Genomic DNA, 21238 nt, shown 5'->3' with positions numbered 1-21238 from the left:
AAAAAGCTTTTATAAAGCTAAGCTAATTATATAAATAAATAAATGATAAAATAATAAAAGGCCAACATTTTTAAAGGACAGGTGCCTTCCAAACCAGTTTCCTCTTTTTTTAAAAAAACAATCAGTGATATTAGTTCATACTGATGGTTCGCTGATGAATCGGAGCATCCTCGTCTGTACCTGCAGCGCAGTCTGTCCAGATAGATGTGCTTTCACGCGTCAGAGTCTCCTCCATCCTCCAGCCATCAGCACCTCCTGCAGGGGTGAGCTTCACTCTCAGCTGTCAAACATTCAGTGAAACATGTTTCAGCACAAAATGCGCTCTTCACTGAGCCGACAGGAGGCTGCATGCTTCATCAGGGGGAAGTTTTCACGCATGGTCACTTCCTGCTGCTCGCACAAAGATTTGACATTCATGCATTTTAAGAGGAAACATCTGTGAGCCAGAGCTGACGTCGTCTAACTGACCCTGTTCAGAGCTACCGTCCACCGTCCTCAGCATGTCGGTCACCTTTCTTTAAATTGGATATTGATCTGCTCTGCTGACTCTGGCAAAGACAATAAACAAAACATTTTCCGGTAATAAACTTTACTCCAAACATTATTATTACGCCACAAACAATGAGTCATGTTGAGTTTTTTAGGTTTTGATAAGTGTGTCTTTATTTTTGTGCCAGTGTCTGAAGGTCTAGTCAAGCATGTCATTTTTATAGAGCCCGTTATCACAAAACACAGTTTGCCTCAGAGGGCTTTACAGCGTACGACATCCCTCTGTCTTTAGATCCTCACATCGGCTAAGGAAAAACTCCCCAAAAAATGTAAGAGCTAGTTAAATTTAAGACTCAGACTGGTGTGTCTCTGCAGACACGTCAACAGGATCTTTGTGCAACCAGCTCCTGTAACACTCAGTCAGCTCAGCCTGCTGAAAGTCTTTTCATGCAGTGAGTTATTTCTGTGAGCATGCAATCAGCTTGTGGCTCTGTGCTGCTTCTGTTGTCCTCACCGTGAGTCCAGGTGATAATCCTGCAGGTGTCTCTCAGGTGATGCATGACTCTCTTCTCTCCTTTTAACAGTAGGTTTGTCTTTACTCTGAGACCTGAATCTTTATTTCAGAGGAATGCAGCATGGTCACAACAGAGCCGAACTTTGGAAATCTAGTTTTCCGGGTTCCTCATGCTCGAGCACGGACATAATCTGTAGTTTTTTTGACATTTTATTTTGAATTTTGGCTCCAGTGAAGCTTGCATGATCGACAGCGGACACCAGCCGCTGCCCCCCCACTGATCGTCCTCAGCGCTCCTCTCCAGCTGCACTCTTGACAAACAAGCTGTGTGACCTCAAGTAACCTGAAGAAGTCTCCAGAATGATGTGCTGACCTAATTCTTCTACTCTTTCTTACTGCCCAGATGAGAAAGCCTTAGCTAGCGTGTGGAGCAGTGGGTCTGACGCTGAGCTCCGTCAGAGACCGGAGGCTCAGACACTGAGTTTCAGCTCTCTGTCGGCAGGACAAACCGCCCGCTCCGTTGAGTTTTCTGAGATGGTCTCTGAGAGGTCCTCTTCGTCTTGGAGGACGGTTGAGATTCAGATGGAGAGTGTAAGCTCGGTGGAGATGAGTTCCAAGAGCAGCTTTGCTATCAAACTCTCAACCCGGCCCAAACTGCTGATGGAAATGAGTGACGTCCAGGTGAAAAGTGGCGAGATGGCCAAGTTCAGCTGCTCATTTGACGGGCAACCCTTCACCGGGGTGGTGTGGGATCATAATGGCCAGAGTCTGGCGGACACAGAGCGGGTGAGGAGCTCTCAGATTGGGGGGTTGTTGTCCCTGGTCATCCAGGGTGTTGGCGTGGCGGACCAGGGTGTGTACTGCTGCACCGCCACCAACCAACATGGCCAGAACAGCTCCTCCGCCCAGCTCACTGTTGAAGGTGGTTAATTTTTCTTCTTTATCAGTCTGTCTCTCCACTGGTCCATCCAACCTCTCCACCTGCTCCTCCCGCTGCGTCCCCTCCCCTCTTTATTTAATATTAGCCTGTAACCCCTGACCATGTCATAGAATAACACGCTGCAGTCGATTCTCCTCCTGCTGTCACAGCTTCGCCTCGCTAACCTCATCCATCCATCCTACTAACCCCTTTAGTGTTTCCAGTCGTGGCCTGATACTCTCTGACCCCTAATTCCTCTCCCTAACTTTATTCTCACCCAGCTAAAGAAGCAAACCCCACAGCAGAAACCCCAATCCCTTCCGATTCTGTGCGTAAAGTGTCTCAGACAGACAGGGGGAGCGCTCGAGATCCCCTTGACCATGACAAACAGGAGGCGGTGGAGAAGCCGGGACCGTCGCCTCCATCCTCCCAGAGACCTTTCAGCCTCATCAGCCACCTGTACTTCCCTGACGCCCTGCCTCACCACAGGCGAGGTCACCACCTCTCCAGCTGCTCCGAGTTCCTGATCAAACTGCCCCCCGAGCTGCTGAGCAGAAACAGAGACGGCGGCTCGCTGTATTGCGTTATGAAGGGGGTTCCCACTCCACTTGTCATTTGGCTTTATGGCCGGTTGAATGTTGAAGACTCTGTGTCTTACTCTCTGAAACGTGACGGCCCCCTGTGCTGTGTAAATGTTAACAATGTGGGAACCGGACACGGGGGCTCTTACATTTGCAAAAAAGTCAGCTCAGTCGGAGATGCTGAGTGCAGCACAATGAAAGGTTGGCATCTGCATGCTTTTGGTCCTTCTGCTCGCTCGGCCTTTGTTCGGCCCTCCACTCATTCACACTGCTTTCCCACACAGCCAGCAGAGGCACACTCCTTCACACGGTGACACCACTCCCTCTACCAGGTTCAACCTCTGTGATTGGCAGAGGCCGCTGACCTTTGTGTCCTGCTTTACTGACTAAAACACCAAATCATCTCAAGAGAGAGGGACACTCATATCACTGAGCATTTTCCAAAAAAAACACCAGAGGGGCTGCACACTAAAGACCAGAAGGAAGCATGCATACAAGAGAAAAACAAACGGATGATATGGATGCACGACCTGTCACTGATTCTAACAGTCTTGCACCATATGATTATGTCCAGTTCTGAGAGTGATTTTAATTTGTAAATGTTTGTGTCTTTACAGTAACTGCAGTGGAACAGGAACCTTCTCAGGTCAAGGAGGAAGAGAAAGGTAAATATTGTTTTGCGTCAGCAGGGACATCTTTGTCCATGACTAGAAAATTGTCAGATGTCCTTTATGTCTTAACAAAGATGGCATCTTCTGATTTCTGATTCTGATTCTGATTCTGATTTATTGTTTTGACTTTTGTCTTCATGTTGCACTGGTAAGAAATTCAAGTAATTCCTTTGTAAATTGTCTTTTAAATGTCATATTCTTCATCTTTCTGAAAACCATTTTCCAAAACATACTATGTTTGACAAAGTGCATTTGTGACAAAAATTAAATAGATAAGTAAAGTGATCTGAACAGCATCACGAGGGGATAGAATCAGCTGAGTTATAATATAAAACTCTTCTGTACATGGTGTGTCGCCGTGCATGGAGGTGAAATCATAAAAGCTGTTTCCGTTCAGAGTTGGTCATTTTGTTTTACCACCAAAATCTTAAAAACTAGTGGTATGTTTTGGAAAATAGACAGCAGTGAAGTTCCATACATGGAGTTAGTGGTAAATCAGCTAAAACAAGAAAAACAGTCTGGTTGTTTGATCTACCCTGCGGTCAGATGTAACTGTAGCTGCATACGTCATTCTGTTTTAATGCACTGAGGTTGGAGTTTTTGTCTCACTTCACTTTAAACTCTGATTATTCCACTTAGCCTTTTCTAGCACAACCGTCACGGTGGAGGAGGAAACCCAGGAGTCGTACTACACTGGCCTAAAGTTACCAGATAAAACCAGAACACTTGAACTTAAGCCAGAGTCCAAACGCTACTCCAGCACTTTGGAGAAGAAAAAAGAAAAACCAGTTTTCCTCAGCAAACTCTCTCCAGTAGCTTTGAGCGCTGGACAAACTGCTACGTTTACCGTCAAAGTGTCTGGTTTCCCGAAGCCCACCGTTCAGTGGTTTCACAACGGGCAGGTTATAACCAGCTCATCTGTGTACACGTTCATTCACAAGCAAGATGAATATAGCTTGCTCATTAAAAATGTTCAAAGGGAGTTTGAAGGGCCGTACTCCTGCACTGCCAGCAATAGATTTGGCCAGTCCACCTGCACATCTTATTTGCATGTTCAGGTGAAGGAGTTAGAAAAGCAGGACAAAATTGACAAGAAAACATTTGCACCAACTGGCAAAGCCCCAGAATTCACTAAAACAATAGAGCCTGTCCAGCGGTCTGAGGGAGATCAGGTGTTCTTCAGGTACGCTGTGACCGGAGATCCTCTCCCTCAGGTTCAGTGGCTCAAAGGCAGCTTACACCTTCAGCCCAGTGGGCTCTGTATCATTGTAAGCAACCCAGATGGATCAGGCTTTATAAATATTAAGAGTGTCAAACAAGAGAACAGCGGCGTCTACACCTGTAAGGCCAATAACCAACACGGGGAAGCTTCCTGTGCAGCTGAGCTGCTGGTGCTCACTGAGAAAGTTCAGGAAGAGCAGATGGTAGTTAAGAAAACAAAAGGTCTGAAAATATCCATGACTGAACAAACCATGGAGTCCAGATTACACCAGGAGAGAACTCGGTCTGATCAGATGATTTATACCATTAGCACCGAAGACCGGCAGATTATTCCCAGTGAGGAGGTGGGAACCCTCAGAGAGCTTGATGTCTCTGCTGCCACCCTTAACCGGGAGCAGCTGACCCAGCAGGCTGCTGTACTGCAAACTCATGAAGTACAGGAGAGGGTTTCTGTGGCGCCCTCTCATCCTCCGCAGGTCTCAGCTGTTCCTATGAAACAGCTTCACATGGCCACTTTCTTATCTTCAGTCCAGGAGAAACAAAAGATCACCGAGCAGCACTCCGAACGGATTCTCAGCCCTGAGATTGTAGAACTTGAGTTAGCCAAAGAGCAACCATCAAAGCTCATGTCGGCCATGTCTGAAGAGGTCCTCCCACTCACCACAGTGAGAGCCGAGGCCTTGACGGACCGGGCTCCTGAGCATGTGAAGACTTCAAATGAACCCAGACAGCTTGTTAGCGGTCACCAAGTAGAGTCCACTCCTCCAATCTGTGATGAAACTTCAGTCGTGACCCTCCGGCCAGAGGAGGAGAGGAGTTTCAGAGTCACAGAGGGGGTTAAGATTTTATACTCGGCTCAGTCCACAGGGCAACTGCCAATCACAGAGAGACACTCTGAGCCTCTGCCAGCTTTAGACACATCCACGAAACCCTTGATAGAGAAAGAGCGTTCTAAACCAGTGGTAGCACCAGTGAGCGAGACCAGAGTGACTTTGTGCAAAGAGCAGACTTTTGTAATACACAGACCAGAACAGCAGAGTGTCACCGCACACAAAGACACCGTCTACAGATCAGCGATTACTGCCGAAGAGAAATATGAACTGCGCGGTGAACAGGCAGGACAGGTGCCAAGCTTAGCATCTTCTGTGTGTCTGCAGCCTCAACAGGAGGCAGACAGAGTCCTGAATCTGCAGGTTATCAGCGATCAGGATGTTTTACAGTCTGAGGGAAGGTTCAGCAGTGAAAAACCCTCCATGGAGCAGGCAGATGCCAGGAAGAGTCTGACTCTGTTGTATTCAGTGAATCAAGAAGATCAGAGGGCAGCTGTTTGTGAGGCAACTTCAGAGTTCACAACAAAGACAGACGCCATGTCCATTCAGCCGAAGAAAGAGTCACCACCAACAAAATACCTCCAGTCAGTTCATTCTTTATCAGTTTTACCAAAGGAGGGAATTCTTTCCATCACTAAACCTGACCAGCAGATGGCAACACAGAAACAGGAAAAAGCCAGAAAGCATGCAGCTATCTCAGAAGAAAGAAGGGAACTCACAGCAGATTACCACAAAGATCTCGATGTGTCGGTGACTGGCGTTCAGTCACAGCTTCAGACTGAGCCCAGGCCGTCCAGCATCCTCACAGTCTCCTCTCAACTAATGCAGCTGCCAAGGGAGACACCTCTCGCTACTAATGTCAAGCAGCAGCGAGCGCTTGTGCAGAAAGAGGATTACTGGAACATCATGCATTCTCTGAACGTCACAGACACCCAGAGTCTGGAGGAGGGTCACACCGACAGCCTTGAAACTGATGAGAAAGTCAAACTTGAAATGAAAACTGAGCCTAAGATACCCAAAAAAACTGTCTTTATAGAGGAAAAGGCAGTTGCCACGGAAAGCAGTACAATCTTAGAGGCTGCTGAAGAGGACTTTGCGGTCCAGATCCAGGAGGGCCAGTCAGTCCGCCAGTCGGTGTTGCTCGAAGAAAAGCAGGTCATTATGGGAGAGCAGTCAAGTGAGATACAGAAATCTGAGGGTTCGACTGTCAGCGTCTTGACGCAGCCTAAACAAGTTCTGTTTGTTCACGAGTCTCAGGACTCTCAGACTCTACCCAAAGAAGTCAACTTTGTCATTCAGATTCTCAAACCTTCAAGTTTAAATATACGACATCAGCTGAGAGACGCTCTGCAGTCTGCCGTGGCCAGTGATCAGCCGGTGTTACTGGCCGATGTGGTGGGACGGTTAGAGGCAGTGGAGGTTCAGGAGGTGACGGTTCAGAGAGAGCCCAGATGGGCCACATCTACCTACCTGATCACAACCCCAGGTGCCCCCATGGAGATCACTCTGTCTTTTGAAGGTGAATACCCTCAGACAGCCGACTTCAGGTCTGAACTCCAGGTTGCTCTTCATGCTATGGTTTTCCAGGAGCAGCAAAGTCTGACCTCAGAGCATCCGGGCACCATGCAGATTGACCGGCCTCAGAAAGCACTGGTCAGCTCAGCGCCCTCCAAAGAGGTGCTGTCCTCTGTGGTGGACACCATGATGGTGGCAGAGAGTACAGTTGGGTTTCCTCCAGCTGTATCTCAGTCTGCAGCAGTCAAAACTGAAGCCAGGGCCTCCTTCCAAAGTGCAACAGTTCAGAGTCGGTCCGAGATTCACGATTCGAGGCAGGTGAGCAGGAAGACAGTCGGGTCAGAGAGGGCAGCTAGCGCTGCTGAAGTGACCACCACAGTGTCTGTGGGTCAGGTTCCTGTTGAACAATGGGAGAACATTTTTGTCCACACAGAAACCAGAGAGGAGTATCTGTCAGAGGCAATCATGATCAGCGAGTCCTCCGACAGTCTCGTAGATTACCCTGTTGTCATTGATTCTCTACAAGACATTTGCGCTGAGAATAACGACAAGACGATTTTTACCGCCACCATAAAGTATGCCACCAAAGTTAACTGGTTTTTCAATGGCCAATTGGTGAAATCTGGCAAAGAGTTCAAGTGTTCAAAAGACCACGACACATACACACTCATAATTGACAAAGTTGTCAAGGAGAAGCATCAAGGAGAATATGTCTGTGAGGCTGAGAATGAAGCCGGCAAGACTACAACATCTTCAAGACTCACTGTGGTTTCAAAAGGTTTGATGATGGCCAATTCTTTGATATCATCATCAACTAACTTCACACATTTACAAATTGCAAATCTGTTGTCTGCAAACCTCAACCATAACTCAAACTTTAAATAACCTTGTTGAACATCCACAAAGTCTTTCAAAGACTAACCTGAAAACATTAGGTGTCTGAAGGTGTCTGTGGGTATTTTACAAGTCAAATCTGGGTATTTGAGGTTTTCACCAGACAGCAGTGACATCCTCACTTTTCCGTCAAGCTCATCTGTTAGTCCACATGCACATTGGCCCCATATCCTTTGTCTTTTAAGATTCACCTTTGACTCCATATCTTAAAACATCCATCAGTCCTCCCTCCTGCTCCGTTCCTCTATGCATGCTTTCTAGTCATCACATCCTCAACCTAATAACATTTTTCTCCGCAGTTTCAGGATAACTTTTGTGTGTCACTTTCCATCCCAGGTTCAATACATCACCTCCTCCAGTAGAATCACTCATTTTTGTCTCCATTTCATCTCATTCAGTTTATTTACTTTGTCTTTTAAAATTTTTTTGCAGTGAAACCTGCATTCAGGCACAGGATTGTCCCTGTGGAGATAACCATTGGTCACCCTGCCAAGTTTGAATGTGAAACTGAGGATGCTCCGAATGTGAACTTCAAGTGGTTCAAAGGAGCAAACCCCATCAAAGAGGGTGATAGGTACAGGATTATCAGTCGCTTCAGCACTTCCTCTCTGGAGATCCTGAGTCCAAGCAGGGACGATAGTGGTGAATACACCTGCAAGGCGTCCAATCTTCATGGCAGCGATGAATGCTCCGCCACTCTCAGCGTGACAGGTAAGAGCAGCGCATGTTTCCCTCTTCTTCGCTGGTTGAGTTTGGAAATGGTTTTGAACCACACTTGAATGTAGAACTGTTGCTGATTTGTTTTTCCTACAAGGTATTATCTTCTGCTGTTCTTTGCTGGTGGAGCTTTTTGTTTCATTTGTTTAATTGTGAATTGATTTTGAATCTTTCTTGCTCTGCTGGTTTGGTTTTGTCTAATTGGCAGGTTTTGGTTAAGGTAAATCAACAGGGTATAACATAATGCAACTAATGTGTTTTTCTTTCTTCTGAATTCTTATAGAACAATGTCCCCCTGCCTTTATAACTAAACCTGACCCTCAGACCGCATATGTTGGAAAGAGGGCAGTGATTCATTGTGTAATAACAGGATCTGCTCCACTGAATGTTGTCTGGCTCAGAGATGACCAGGCCTTACCCCAAGTGCCTGCACGCTACCAAACATCTTGTGAAAAGAATAAGCACACTCTTGAAATAAACAACCTGGAGCCCGCTGACAGGGGCCTCTATGTGTGCAAGGTGTCAAATAATGTTGGGACAGCTGAGTGCAGCACGGAGCTGCGTGTTGTTGATAAACCCAACTTTGTAAAGCCGCTGGGTCCACTGGCGGCTGTGGTTGGAGGTCCTCTGCACCTGGAGTGTCAGGTGGATGAGGACACTGGAGTAACTGTCACCTGGACCAGAGATGGTAGAAAAGTCCATCAGTCTCCGGACTGTAAACTGTCTTTTGAGGATAAGACAGTCACTCTTGATATCCCAAAGACCACAATGAAAGATTGTGGAAATTATGTGTGCACGGTGACAAATGATGCTGGGAGTGCGACTTGCTCCACCTCGGTGAAGGTACAAGGTAAGAGCTGTCTGTCTGGTAAATTTTCATGGCTTCTGCAGTATTTGAAGCTGTCACAAATCTGCAGGACTGAAAATTCACATAATTGTATTCTGTGAATTGTAAATTGTGAATTGATGTCCCAGTTAGACCTGCCCCCCCTCTTCAGTCTTAAATCAATTCTCTTATAAAGCTGAGTTGTTATTTTTAAATGACTCCTCTGATATCATTTTGGCTCTTTCTAACCAAACACCTCTGCAGAGCCACCAGTCTTTGTAAAGAGGCTGGAAGCCACCACAGTTTGGAGGCAAGGCAGCACCGCTCGGCTGCAGTGCACCGTCAAAGGATCCCCTGAACTTCACGCCACCTGGTTCTTTAATAACGACGAGTTGTCTGCCGGTGGCCGATATGATGTCAGTCTGAAGGATGGTGTCGCAACTTTTGAGATAAAGGATGTCATGTTGAGTGACAGTGGAAACTTTACCTGTGAGGTTCTCAATGAGTCAGGCTGTGAGAGCTGCAGCACTAAAGTGACAGTGAAAGGTGTGTAGACTGAGGGCATTTAAGTACTGACCAAATTTCCAGAATAAGAACTAACTGTGCTATCTGTTCCCCTTCAGAACCTCCATCCTTCAGAAAGGAGTTGGTCTCGTTAGAGGCAGTCAGAGGATCAGTAGCTGTGTTGGAGTGTGAGATTTCAGGCTCTGCACCATTCGAGGTGGCCTGGAAAAAGAATAAGCAGCGTCTGTCAGCAGATAAGAAGTACAGAATAGTGTCGCAGGGCGCCCTGGCCTCTCTAGAGATTCACTCATTTGAGAGTGCTGACGCTGGTGAATATGAATGTGTCGTATCAAACGAGGTCGGAACAGTATCCTCAAAGTCGTTGACTAAACAGAAAGGTCAGTGATGTCAAGAAATACTAGACATACTTAATTACTCTACTGCTCTGGGCCGTTGTTTATGTCATTATCACAACTCCTGTAATTTCAGAGCCTCCAATGTTCTCAAAGAGGATTGAGAGTTCTACAGCAGTGTCAGGAAATACAGTGAGGCTACAGGGAACTCTGAAAGGCTCAGCTCCCATCACTGTCAAATGGATGAAAGACTCTGAGCTGATCAGAGACGATGATCCAAATGTCAAAATGACATTTGAGAACAACATCACCAGCATTTCCTTCTCATCTGTTGAGATAAAACACGGCGGCAAGTACACTTGCCTTGCCGAAAACCAGGCAGGACAGCAGAAATGTGAAGCAGTCCTAACAATTCAAGGTTAGAACACATTTCTAACTATTTATTCAAGTGTTTTTAAAGGTTAGATGTAAATGTTTTTGACTCTGAAAACTCATGTTGTATTTTAGAACCCGCTAAGATCGTAGAGAAAGCAGCGTCCATCAGCGTGACTGCAGGAGATTCAGCCACGTTGGAGTGCACAATTTCTGGAAGCCCAGAGCTCAAAGTGAAGTGGTTTAAAGACGGGAAGGAGATGATCAGTGGCCGTAAATATAAGATGACCGTAAAGGAGAACACCGCCATCCTAAAGATTCTCTCAGCAGATAAAGGAGACACTTCAGATTACAAGATGGAGGTGTCCAATAAAGTTGGAAAAGACGAGTGCACCTGCTCAGTCACTGTGATAGGTTAGTTTTAGCAAGTATATATTTTTAATAACGGCTACAAACATTTGGCCCTTGATCATGTGTCTGTGATATATTTCCTTACACAGATCGTGCTGCTCCACCATCCTTCACCAAAACTCTCAAGAAAGTGGACGCGAATATTGGTAGTAATGTTACCTTGGAATGCAGAGTTGCTGGATCTCAGCCGATGGTTGTTTTATGGTACAAAGACAATAAAGAAATTCACAGCAACCACAAACATAAACTTGAATTCAGTGAGTTTAAAGCCACTGTGACGATTACCGGCCTGGAGCAAAGCGATGGTGGAGTTTATAAATGCCGGGCCTCCAATGATGCCGGAGAAAAAGAGACCAGTGGTACTTTGTCCGTCAGAGGTCAGAAGAGTTAACTTACTTAAACTTGAGATTAAACAGAATTTAGCAGACAATAGAAATTATCAGACCTTACTGATAGGCTTTGAATATGTGTGCTCTTTTTCTTCCTTAATAACTCCAGAACCTCCAGTCTTCACTATGACACCTGAGTCCCAGGACGCTTCACCCGGATCAAATGTTGTGATAAAATCAGCCTTTACAGGATCAGCTCCGCTGGTTGTTAAATGGTTCAGAGAGGAGAAAGAGATTTTCACTGGGGGAAAGTGTTTCATAAAGAAAGATGCCTCCTCAAGCTCTTTGGAGCTTCACTCTGTGAAACCAAGTGACTGCGCTAAATACACATGCCAAGTATCCAATGATGCTGGGAAGGTGGACTGCACCGCAGTCCTCTTTGTGAAAGGTGCTGTTTCATTCTTTCTTTCAAACAACTGATATGGACTGTTGTTTATTTACTTAACCTCTTGTTTGAGGTCTTGTTGACTTTGATTGTTACTGTTAATTTACAGAAGCCCCAACATTTACAATGAAGCTCGAGCCATCACAGCTGCTGAAAACTGGACTGCCTCTAAGGCTGTCCTGCAAAGTGCAGGGCACTCCTGTTATTACCATCAAATGGTTTAAAAATGGCTCAGAAATTGCTCCAGACCACAGACACACAATGGCCTTTGACAGCTCAATAGCGACCCTGGAGGTCGAGAACTGCTCTGCAGAGGATAGTGGAGATTATGTCTGTATGGCATCCAGTGAAGCCGGCAGAGACCAGTGCAGCAGCACAGTAACAGTCAAAGGTTGGTTCAGTCTTCAGTCGTCAGAGTTTATCCTGTTTTTCTAAGATACTTTAGAGTCTGGTCCACATTGTTCTTGAACATGTTCAGTGCCGCCTACATTGACAGGAGTGCAGAGGTCACGTCCCTGTCTACCCCCACAAAGACCAGGAGTTTGACTCCTGGCATTACGGCTCACTTGTACTTCCCACAAGATATATTAGCTGTGTTTGCAGATGGGAAGCTGGTGAGGGATCACACTCTGTATTTTTTTTTATTTATTTATTTATTTTTACTTATGACTCTTGGTGGTTATTAAACCCAGCCCTTAGCGCCTAGGTCACTTGGCGTCCGCTGGGATCAGTTCCAGCCTGGCCCTCTAAACCCTCTAAACTCAACCCTCTAAAGGAAAACTGGGTAAAGCTATTAGAGGGATGAATAAACCTCAACACGAACCTTGACTTATGTTGCACGCTTCAGGTCCCTCGCCAAACGACTCCATGAACCAGAACACAGAACGCCACGTTCTGTAATTATGAAAAACCGAAGGTCACAGAGTTGACTTGCATATCTCACAAATCTCAACAGCACTTCTTGCAGACCTGTGTGTCAAGCAAGGTAATTAGTTAATTCAGCTTTTGTTGGGAGAGAACAAAACAAACAAACGTTACACAATATATATATTGTTACCTTAATACATAAATGTATGAAAGAAACAGCCAAACAAAGGTCTCTGAACGCCCCCTGTGAGCCATGATACGTTGAGGTAGATACTAGTTTGGAATCCAAGTTTTGCTTTTGACTAAATCATTTTTCAGTGGTGAGATAATGTCAACATCACAAATGTTCTCAGTCCCAGAGGTTAATTATCAATCACAACTTTCAGTTCTGAAGTTTTTTATCAAGCGAACTGAGCGAACATGTTGCAGAGAATCAATACACCATCATTGGTGCATTTACTTAAGAGACCAATGATTCCCCATTTCCACCAGTTTATCTGTGGTGCTTGAACCGGTCCTGTTCAGGAGTCCTGGAGTCTTGGTGCTATCTTGCAAACCACCCCGCGTTACTACCAGATTCAGACAGAACCGTTGCAATCAACGATGTGTCATCGATAGAGGTTGTTGCACAACAGAAGTAATCAGTCAATCAGTAATCAGATGTGGGAACCTGGTCCATATTGATGGAAAAGGGGTGTGAGAGTGGAGTGTAATGTGGAGGCTCTGAACAGCTAAATGAATTCTGTGGACCAGACTAACCCTTCAGCCCTCAATTTCCCTTTAATATGACCTTTATTATCTTTGTTTTATAGAGCCTCCAGTGTTTGTGAGGCCTTTCGAATCAGCTGAGCTTGTAAAAGGATCCGAGGTTTTCTTGGAAGGAACTGTTTCAGGTTCTCCTCCATTTGAAATAAGTTGCTTTCTCAATGAGAAGCTGATCAGAAACGACAAAAGGCATAAGATCAGTGTTGAAAATGACACCGTCACTCTTCAGATTTCAAGCTGTGAGGCCGGAGATGCTGGGACCTACCAGTGCACTGTTGCAAATGATGTTGGGGAGACTTCTTGTTCTTGCCAAATTTCACTGAAAGGTTAGTGAAAGAACAGTCTCAGATACTGACATCCATGGTTATCTTTCGTCATGTTGCCCATTTGACTATAATTTACGCCTCTATGCAAATTTAGTGAATAAAGGTTTGGGCATTTTGGACAAATTTTAGAAATAAACAACAAGCAGATGTGTGATAACAGAAATGTAATCCAGGCATCGTGACATTTTCTCTTCAGCATACTTTAGTCCTAAACATTTACCGTAATTTGTGAGGAGATAAAGTCTGCTGAAGGTTTGATCAGGAAGATTTAGATTTGCAATGTGGATCATCTGTGTTTGTGTAAACCCTCTTGTAGCCTACAGTCTGATTTTATGGTCTTCTCTCACTAGAACCACCAACGTTTATTCAAAGACTAGAGGATATGTCCTGCATTGTGAGCTCTGAGGTCTCTATGCAGTGTATGTTGTCTGGATCATTTCCCATGACTGTCTCCTGGATCAAGGACGATTATGAGCTCACAGAAGACGAGCATATTAAGATGTCCTTTGACAACAAAAGTGCCGTGTTGACTTTGAAAAATGCTGAGTTGTCACACGGTGGAAAATATATCTGTAAGGCACAGAACAAAGCCGGGACTCAGAGATGTGCCGCTGTGCTCATAGTGACAGGTTTGTAGGATGTTTGTCTCTTGTCTTTACTGCTGTTGTCTTCATGTCCAGCTTGATGTTTTATGTGTCGCATGAACTCCTGTAAGTGGTAGCAGCTGACTGTGTCATGGATCAATTTGTTACCCCAGCACCAGCAAGTATTTCAGAACATGCAGAGTCCATCAGTGTAACCCAGGGCGACCCAGCCAGGCTCGAATGCAGGTTCTCAGGCACCAAACCGCTCAAGTCCAGATGGATGAAGGCAGGAAAGCAGCTGACCTCGGGCCAGAGATACAGAATAAAGAGCACAGACACCAGCTCTGTGCTCCACATAGTTGAAACACAGAAGAGCGATGGCGGTGAATACACCTTTGAGGTTTCAAACAGTGCTGGGTACAGTTCATGTGATGCAGCTGTTACTGTCTTAGGTTAGTTTATCTCAAAGTTTTACATCTTTCATGAGATTATCTGAATTCATACAACCAACTTAACATGGTTTTGCACTTTGTGTGTAATAGATCAGATTATTAAACCGTCTTTCACAAGAAGACTGACGGAGACTGAAGCTATCAGAGGATCGTTTGCTCATCTGGAGTGCCTTGTATCCGGCTCCCTGCCGATGACGATACAATGGTACAAAGATGAGAAAGAGATCCAGACTGATGAGAAACACAAATGCACGTTCTTCGAGAATGTTGCTTTCCTGGAAATCAGTCGTCTTGACAGTAAAGACAGCGGCAGCTACACCTGCATCGCTAAAAACAAGGCGGGAACCGTCCAGTGCTCTAGGATCTTGTTTGTTAAAGGTTTGAATTTTTTAAGCATCCTCAGCACTTTCTTGGAGTTTAAGGTATAATCATATTATATATGTTGATGTTATAATCGGGTGTCGGGTTTTGTCCACCAACAGAGCCACCATGCATCCTTGAAAAGCCTGAATCCATGGATGTTTTACCTGGCTCAAAGGTTAAGTTTAATGTTCGAATCTCTGGCACACCGCCATTGACCACCAAATGGTTTAAAAACAAGAAAGAGATTTTATCCAGCGCAGACTGCTCTGTGATCAAAGACAACACCTCCAGCTCTCTGGAGCTCTTCTTTGCCAAAACCTCAGATTCTGGAGACTATGTCTGTGAGATACACAATGATGTTGGCTCCACTTCATGCCAGACAACACTCTTTGTCAAAGGTTAATATTGGCCTCTGAACTTTATCAGTTTGCGTTGTAGTGATCACCTTACCAAAGTAACTTCTGTATGTGTTTTTTTTCAGAACCCCCATTTTTCATAGATACACCTGAAGGTGTATCAGTAGTGAGAGTGGGAGATACTGCAGTGTTTGAGTGTAAGGTTGCTGGTTCTCCAGAGATCTCTGTGCGTTGGTTCAGAGATGGAGCTCAGATTCAACAAACGGTCAAACACAAGATGTTGTTTTTTAACTCTGTAGCCACCTTAGAGATTTGTCAAGTTAGTGAAAATGACAGTGGGAAATACTTCTGCGAAGTCTCTAACGAAGCTGGAACAGAGAGCTGTACAGTTGAGCTCGAAGTGAAAGGTTGGTTTTCTTTACATTTTCACATCTTCTCTTTGTTTCTGTTAAAAGTCAAGATAAATGACATCACTGATCCAGGTCAAAGGTTGCTTTAGTTTGATTGTCTTTGTTATTTCAGAGCCTCCTCTGTTAGCTGAAGAGCTGACGTCTCTTGAGGTTGTTAAAGGTTCCACAGCCGTGTTTGCATGCAGAGTGGCAGGAAGTGCGCCGTTTAAGGTCACATGGTTCAAGGATAAAAAGCCAATCAAATCAAGCCAAAAGTATGTTATCGTTGATAATGTGAGCTTGAAAATCCAGGACTGTAAAGTGGAAGATGTTGGTACTTACCAGTGTGTGGTAGCCAATGAGGCTGGAAGTTGTACTGGCTTTGCAGCCCTGTCTCTGAAAGGTTGGTTTAACTGATGACACTGACAAACATTAGGCTTACAGCTCTGTACATTTTCTGGCATTACAATGACATCTTTTCTTTGTATTAGTCCCTCCAACATTTGTTAAGAAGATAGAAAATGCCTCCACTATTCTGGGAGATGTTGCAGTCTTTCGCTGCACTGTGGAAGGCTCTCAGCCTCTATCTGTACAATGGCAAAAAGATGAAAAATGGATCCCAGAAGATCCAAAAATTGAGAGAATATTTGATAACAAAGAGGCCACACTCAGGATTCCTGCCTGTGAAGCCACTCACAGCGGGAAATACACCTGCCAGGTCGTAAACGAGGCTGGGCAGGACAAATGCTTTGCCACACTGGTAGTGCAAGGTATTTCTGCTTCATGCTCGATTCTTCTGCATAACAACACAGGTAGCAAGTTTGAATGGCAATAACAAGTGCACTCACCTCTTTTTCTCGATGTTGTAGAACCTCCTTCAATCCAAGAGAAACCAGAGGTAGTCAAAGTGACTTGTGGAGATCCGGTTAGTCTTGAGTGCAGGGTCACTGGAATTCCTCAGATCAGGGTGAGATGGTCTAAAGATGGCAAAGAGCTCCAGTCAAGCCAAAAACGTCGTCTCTACTACAAGAACAACGTCAGCAGTCTTAACATACAGTCCTCTCAGCTGGAGGACGGTGGAGAATACCTTTTTGAAGCCACAAACTCTGTCGGGACTTGCAGCTGTAAAGTTGTGCTGGTTGTTTTAGGTTTGTAAAAACTCTTCAACCCTTGATAGAACAAATATTTAAGTTCTAGAATTGTGTTTTCTTTTTCTCTTGACTAATTATCTTGTAATATTACTTTAAACAGAAGAAGTAATTCCTCCAACGTTTGTTAGAAAATTAACAAACATTCAAGCAATTATGGGTTCAGTGGTTACCATGGAATGCAAGGTTGCCGGTTCTCTTCCAATATCAGTTGAATGGACCAAAGGCAAGGACAAGATCACCAAGAGCTCAAAATATGAACTCCTGCACATTGAAAACACAGTCTCGCTGGAGTTCAAGCTGAGCGAAGGTGCTGATACAGGAGAATATTCCTGTAAACTTACCAACAAAGCAGGCAGCTGTGTGTGCAGTGGAGTCCTCACAGCTAAAGGTTAGCATTCAAAGGTTGGCTTCATTCAAAAAATAATTTCCCAGGCTGTTAGTCATGTATGGTAATCTTTTTTTTTGTGTGTGTGGGTTTTAGTGCCACCAAGGTTCGTCTGTGAGCCTGAGTCTCAGGCTGTTCTCCCAAAGTCCACTGTACTCTTCAAGAGTGTCTTTGAAGGAACGCCTCCATTTATGGTGAAATGGTTCAAGGATGACATGGAACTGATCACAGGGCCATCCTGTTCGATCAGCTGGGAGGAATATTCTTCCTCTGTAGAGCTCTACTCAGTCGGGACTCTGCAATGTGGAGTTTATTCTTGCCAAGTCAGCAATGAAGCAGGCACAGTGAAAAGTGCAGCAGAGTTGCTGGTGAAAGGTTGGACTTCTTTTTTTTTGTCCATCACCATGACCTCTTGATTAACTCCATCTTTGTTCTCCATTTTCACAGCTCCTCTTCATTTTCTGCCTGATCTCTTTACCATTTCTTCTCTCACCAGGAATATCTGTGTTTTCATCAGCATCACCTGTTACCATCCTCCATAAGGGTATCTTTATTCTGACGATAGTAACTTGATCTTTTTTGACTTTGCAGAGCCCCCTCAGTTTATCCTGAAACTTCCTCCCACTACCTTTGTGAAGCAGTGTGAGGGACTCCGTTTCGAATGCAAGGCCACCAGCTCACACTCCCTGACTATGTGCTGGTACAAAAATGAACAAAAGATAACAGACGGCGAAAACTATAAGACGATGTTTGTTGACTCGACTGCGTACCTCCAGCTGCGCACTGCAAGGTTTGAGGATAACGGAGTCTACACCTGTGAGGCTCATAACGATGCTGGCAGTGTAAGCTGCAGCTCCATTCTCACAGTCCAAGGTCAGCTATCCAGCAGATGTCTTTGCTACAAGTTGTTTTGTGGATTTTGTCTCCTCTGAACTTGTGTAGCATGAAAAAGAAGGAATGAAAATGGTGCAGATTGTTTTAGTATTGGTCTTGAGTTTAACCTTTTATGAGTGGAACTTTGTATAAAACTTTAGCATGGATTCCAACAACTCTACCTTCTGTTTCAGTGGAACATCTGATTTTTGCCCTCCAGTTTGTTGGATAGCATGAGTCTGATTGTTTCCTCTTTTTTTAGAGATATGTTTTTCCCTGTTTTTGATGGAATGACATGAATTCTCCCCACAGTTAACCCCTACGTTTTCTCTCACTAATGATCTTTCTGTCAAAATCTGGATGGACTCGTCAAGCATGGACTGAACTTAAGCATGACCCTCAACCAGAATCTGGAACTGCCCAACGAATGGCTGGCAGATTGTTAATATCTCTGATATGTTTTCCAGAGTCCCCATCCTTCATTAAAACTCCAAGTCCAGTAGAGGGCATTCCAGGGAAAGAAGCCAGCCTCCACTGTGAGGTGTACGGTACTCCACCTTTCCAGGTTAACTGGTACAAAGACAAACGGCCACTGAAGGAGAGCAGGAAATATAAGATGGTCAGTGAGGGCAGCTCTGCCGCTCTTCACATTATGAAACTGGTGCAAGATGACACTGGTCTTTACGAGTGCAGAGTGTCAAACAATGTAGGAAGTGAAAGCTGTCGCACCACCATTAGCCTCAAAGGTTAGTACAGTCTCATCGGTCATTTTCCCACAGGTTAGTCTTAGTTCGATTGCCTCTCCTCACTTTTGATCTTTCCGTCACTATTCAGAAAAACCAGCGTTTGTCAAGTCACTGGTTGACCAGTCGGTGACTACCGGTCAGCAGCTGACACTGACAGCCACTGTGAAAGGCTCTGAGCCTTTGACCGTGTCCTGGATTCAGGACAAGGATCACATTCTCAGAGACGGGGACAACAGGAAGATCACCTTTGAGAATAATGTGATCACCCTTGTAGTGCCCAAAGCAGACTCAACCACGGCTGGTAAATACACCTGCCAGCTGAGGAACGACTCTGGAGTTGTGGAGTCTGTCTCCCAAGTGACCGTCCTAGGTTTGTAGGACTCCAGACCTAGTTACATGACCGCCAGTGTAAGGAGTCTTTAGTTTAACGTTTTCTTCCCTGATTTCTAGAACCCGCTGCTATCGTGGATAGCCCCGAGTCCTTGAACGTCAAGTCAGGAGAAAACACAGCTATTGAAGTCACAGTATCTGGCACACCAGAACTGAAAGTGAAGTGGTTCAAGGATAACAAAGGGATCTCTTCAGGTGCCAAATATCAGATGTCCTTCACAAAGAAGGTAGCTGCCCTGAAGATTCGGTCTGCTGATAAAGCAGACGCTGGAGAATACAAGCTGGAGGTGACAAACCATGTTGGTACTGCCTCAAGCAAAACTAAGCTCTCTGTTTCAGGTTGGTGGCCTTTGTATCCATGCTCTTTCATGAACTTTCTAAATGTCTTATGACAATTCCATCATTTTTTTTTTTTTAGCAGTTAGCTCTAAAATCCTTCATACCTTGTTTTTTGACAATAGATAAGTTGATTCCACCGAGCTTCATCAGGAAGCTGAGAGACACCCACCTTATTGTGGGTAAGCCTGGTGAGATGGAGTGTAAGGTCGCTGGCTCTGCTCCTTTAACAACGTCCTGGTTCCACAATGGCCAGGAGATCAAGAGTGGGCCAAACTATGACATCAGCTGCACCGATAATAACTGCAGACTGAGAGTCCCAACGGTCCAACTGTCCGATTCTGGCAAATACACGTGCAAAGCTGTAAACTCTGCGGGAGCCAGTGAGACGACTGCTTCCATGAATGTGACAGGTCAGTAGACGTCAACAGAGTCGAGAACAGAACATTTAATGGATGTTTTCATAGCACAGGATCGGGCTCCTTACAGAGAGTTAATGATTATCTTACAACAAATCTTTTTTTCATTGAACTCAGAACCTCCATCTTTTGTGGAAACACCTGAAGCGAAGGAAACATTGCCCGGCAAAAATGTGTCTTTCTCAGCTAAAGTGAAAGGCACCGCCCCCCTGAAAGTCAAATGGTTCAGGGGAGCTAAAGAAATGCAGCATGGAAGGGGCTGCGAGATCGCCCTGAAGAACGATGTTGCCACCTTGGTGCTTCACAGAGTCGACAGGTCCCACGAAGGAGAGTACACCTGCCAGATCATTAATGAGGCAGGGAAGGAGAGCTGCCCTGTAAACCTGTTTGTGAAAGGTTTGTTAGCATGATATCTTATTTTTTATCTGTAAACTTCAAAAAATTAATTTTAAATAACTGATGATGAAATTGCCTCTCTCAGAACCAGTCCACTTTGTGAAGAAGCTGAAGGACATTTCCTTTGAGAAGGGCAAACCTCTGAAGCTTGAGGTCACGTTTGCTGGAAGCCCCAGAATAAATGTGACGTGGAAGAAGGACGGTAAACTCATCTGGGCCTCATATCAGTACAATGTGACCACCACAGACACCTCCTGCATCCTGGAGGTTCTTAACTCTGACAGGATGGAGGTTGCTGGTAGATACTCTTGCGAAGTAAACAACGCCGTCGGAAGTGAAAGATGCGAAGCATACGTGTCAATTCTAGGTAAAATTGTTAATATGCATGTTGTACTTAGTTTTGTAGTTTCATTTGTTGTAATTCATGATCATTCAGTCATTCATTAATTCATTTTTTTTCATTTGTTCATACTCAACATCTGCAATCACTGAATCATCATCATCATCATCTTTCATTTTAGAACGACCATACTTTGTTGAAAAGTTGGAGCCAGTGGAGGTAACTCTGGGCGATCCAGTTACCCTGAAATGCTGTATTTCAGGAACTCCTGACATCTCCATAGATTGGTTCAAAGCAGGTGGAAAGCTGCGCAAGTCCAACACTTGCTCGATGGACTTTGCCAAGGGCGTTGCTACTTTGAAACTGACTAAAACAACCAAGTTTGATCAGGGCGAGTACGTCTGCAAGGCAGATAACCGGATCGGTTCAGCTTCTACCAGCTGTAAAGTGATGGTGAAAGGTGATGCTTGTTTCCTATACTTCATCCATACAACCAAACTTAAGTCAGC

General features: G+C 44.9%; 2 protein-coding genes across 2 annotated transcripts in view; both read left to right on the top strand.

Annotated features, from left to right (window-relative positions):
* Positions 1 to 21238, top strand: part of LOC121948672 (titin) — a 200011-nt gene that overhangs the window by 38955 nt on the left and 139818 nt on the right. The window contains exons 36-48 of the mRNA XM_088083830.1: positions 3121 to 3168; positions 3814 to 7518; positions 8067 to 8345; positions 8635 to 9201; positions 9442 to 9723; positions 9801 to 10079; positions 10171 to 10452; positions 10542 to 10820; positions 10907 to 11194; positions 11316 to 11594; positions 11701 to 11982; positions 13271 to 13549; positions 13900 to 14178. Of these exons, the coding sequence (XP_087939956.1) occupies positions 3121 to 3168; positions 3814 to 7518; positions 8067 to 8345; positions 8635 to 9201; positions 9442 to 9723; positions 9801 to 10079; positions 10171 to 10452; positions 10542 to 10820; positions 10907 to 11194; positions 11316 to 11594; positions 11701 to 11982; positions 13271 to 13549; positions 13900 to 14178 (7128 nt within the window). The remainder of the gene's footprint in view (positions 1 to 3120; positions 3169 to 3813; positions 7519 to 8066; positions 8346 to 8634; positions 9202 to 9441; positions 9724 to 9800; positions 10080 to 10170; positions 10453 to 10541; positions 10821 to 10906; positions 11195 to 11315; positions 11595 to 11700; positions 11983 to 13270; positions 13550 to 13899; positions 14179 to 21238) is intronic.
* Positions 205 to 1955, top strand: LOC148188614 (uncharacterized). The gene is made up of 3 exons (XM_088083856.1): positions 205 to 263; positions 865 to 941; positions 1407 to 1955. The coding sequence occupies exons 1-3, from the start codon at positions 205 to 207 to the stop codon at positions 1931 to 1933; spliced, it is 663 nt and encodes a 220-aa protein (XP_087939982.1). The 3' UTR covers positions 1934 to 1955.

Source organism: Plectropomus leopardus, chromosome 10 (genome assembly GCF_026936395.1).
Source record: "Plectropomus leopardus strain MGB_pleo_1.0 chromosome 10, ASM2693639v1, whole genome shotgun sequence".
Lineage (NCBI taxonomy): Eukaryota > Metazoa > Chordata > Actinopteri > Perciformes > Serranidae > Plectropomus > Plectropomus leopardus.
This window is presented reverse-complemented; position numbering and strand designations above follow the sequence as displayed.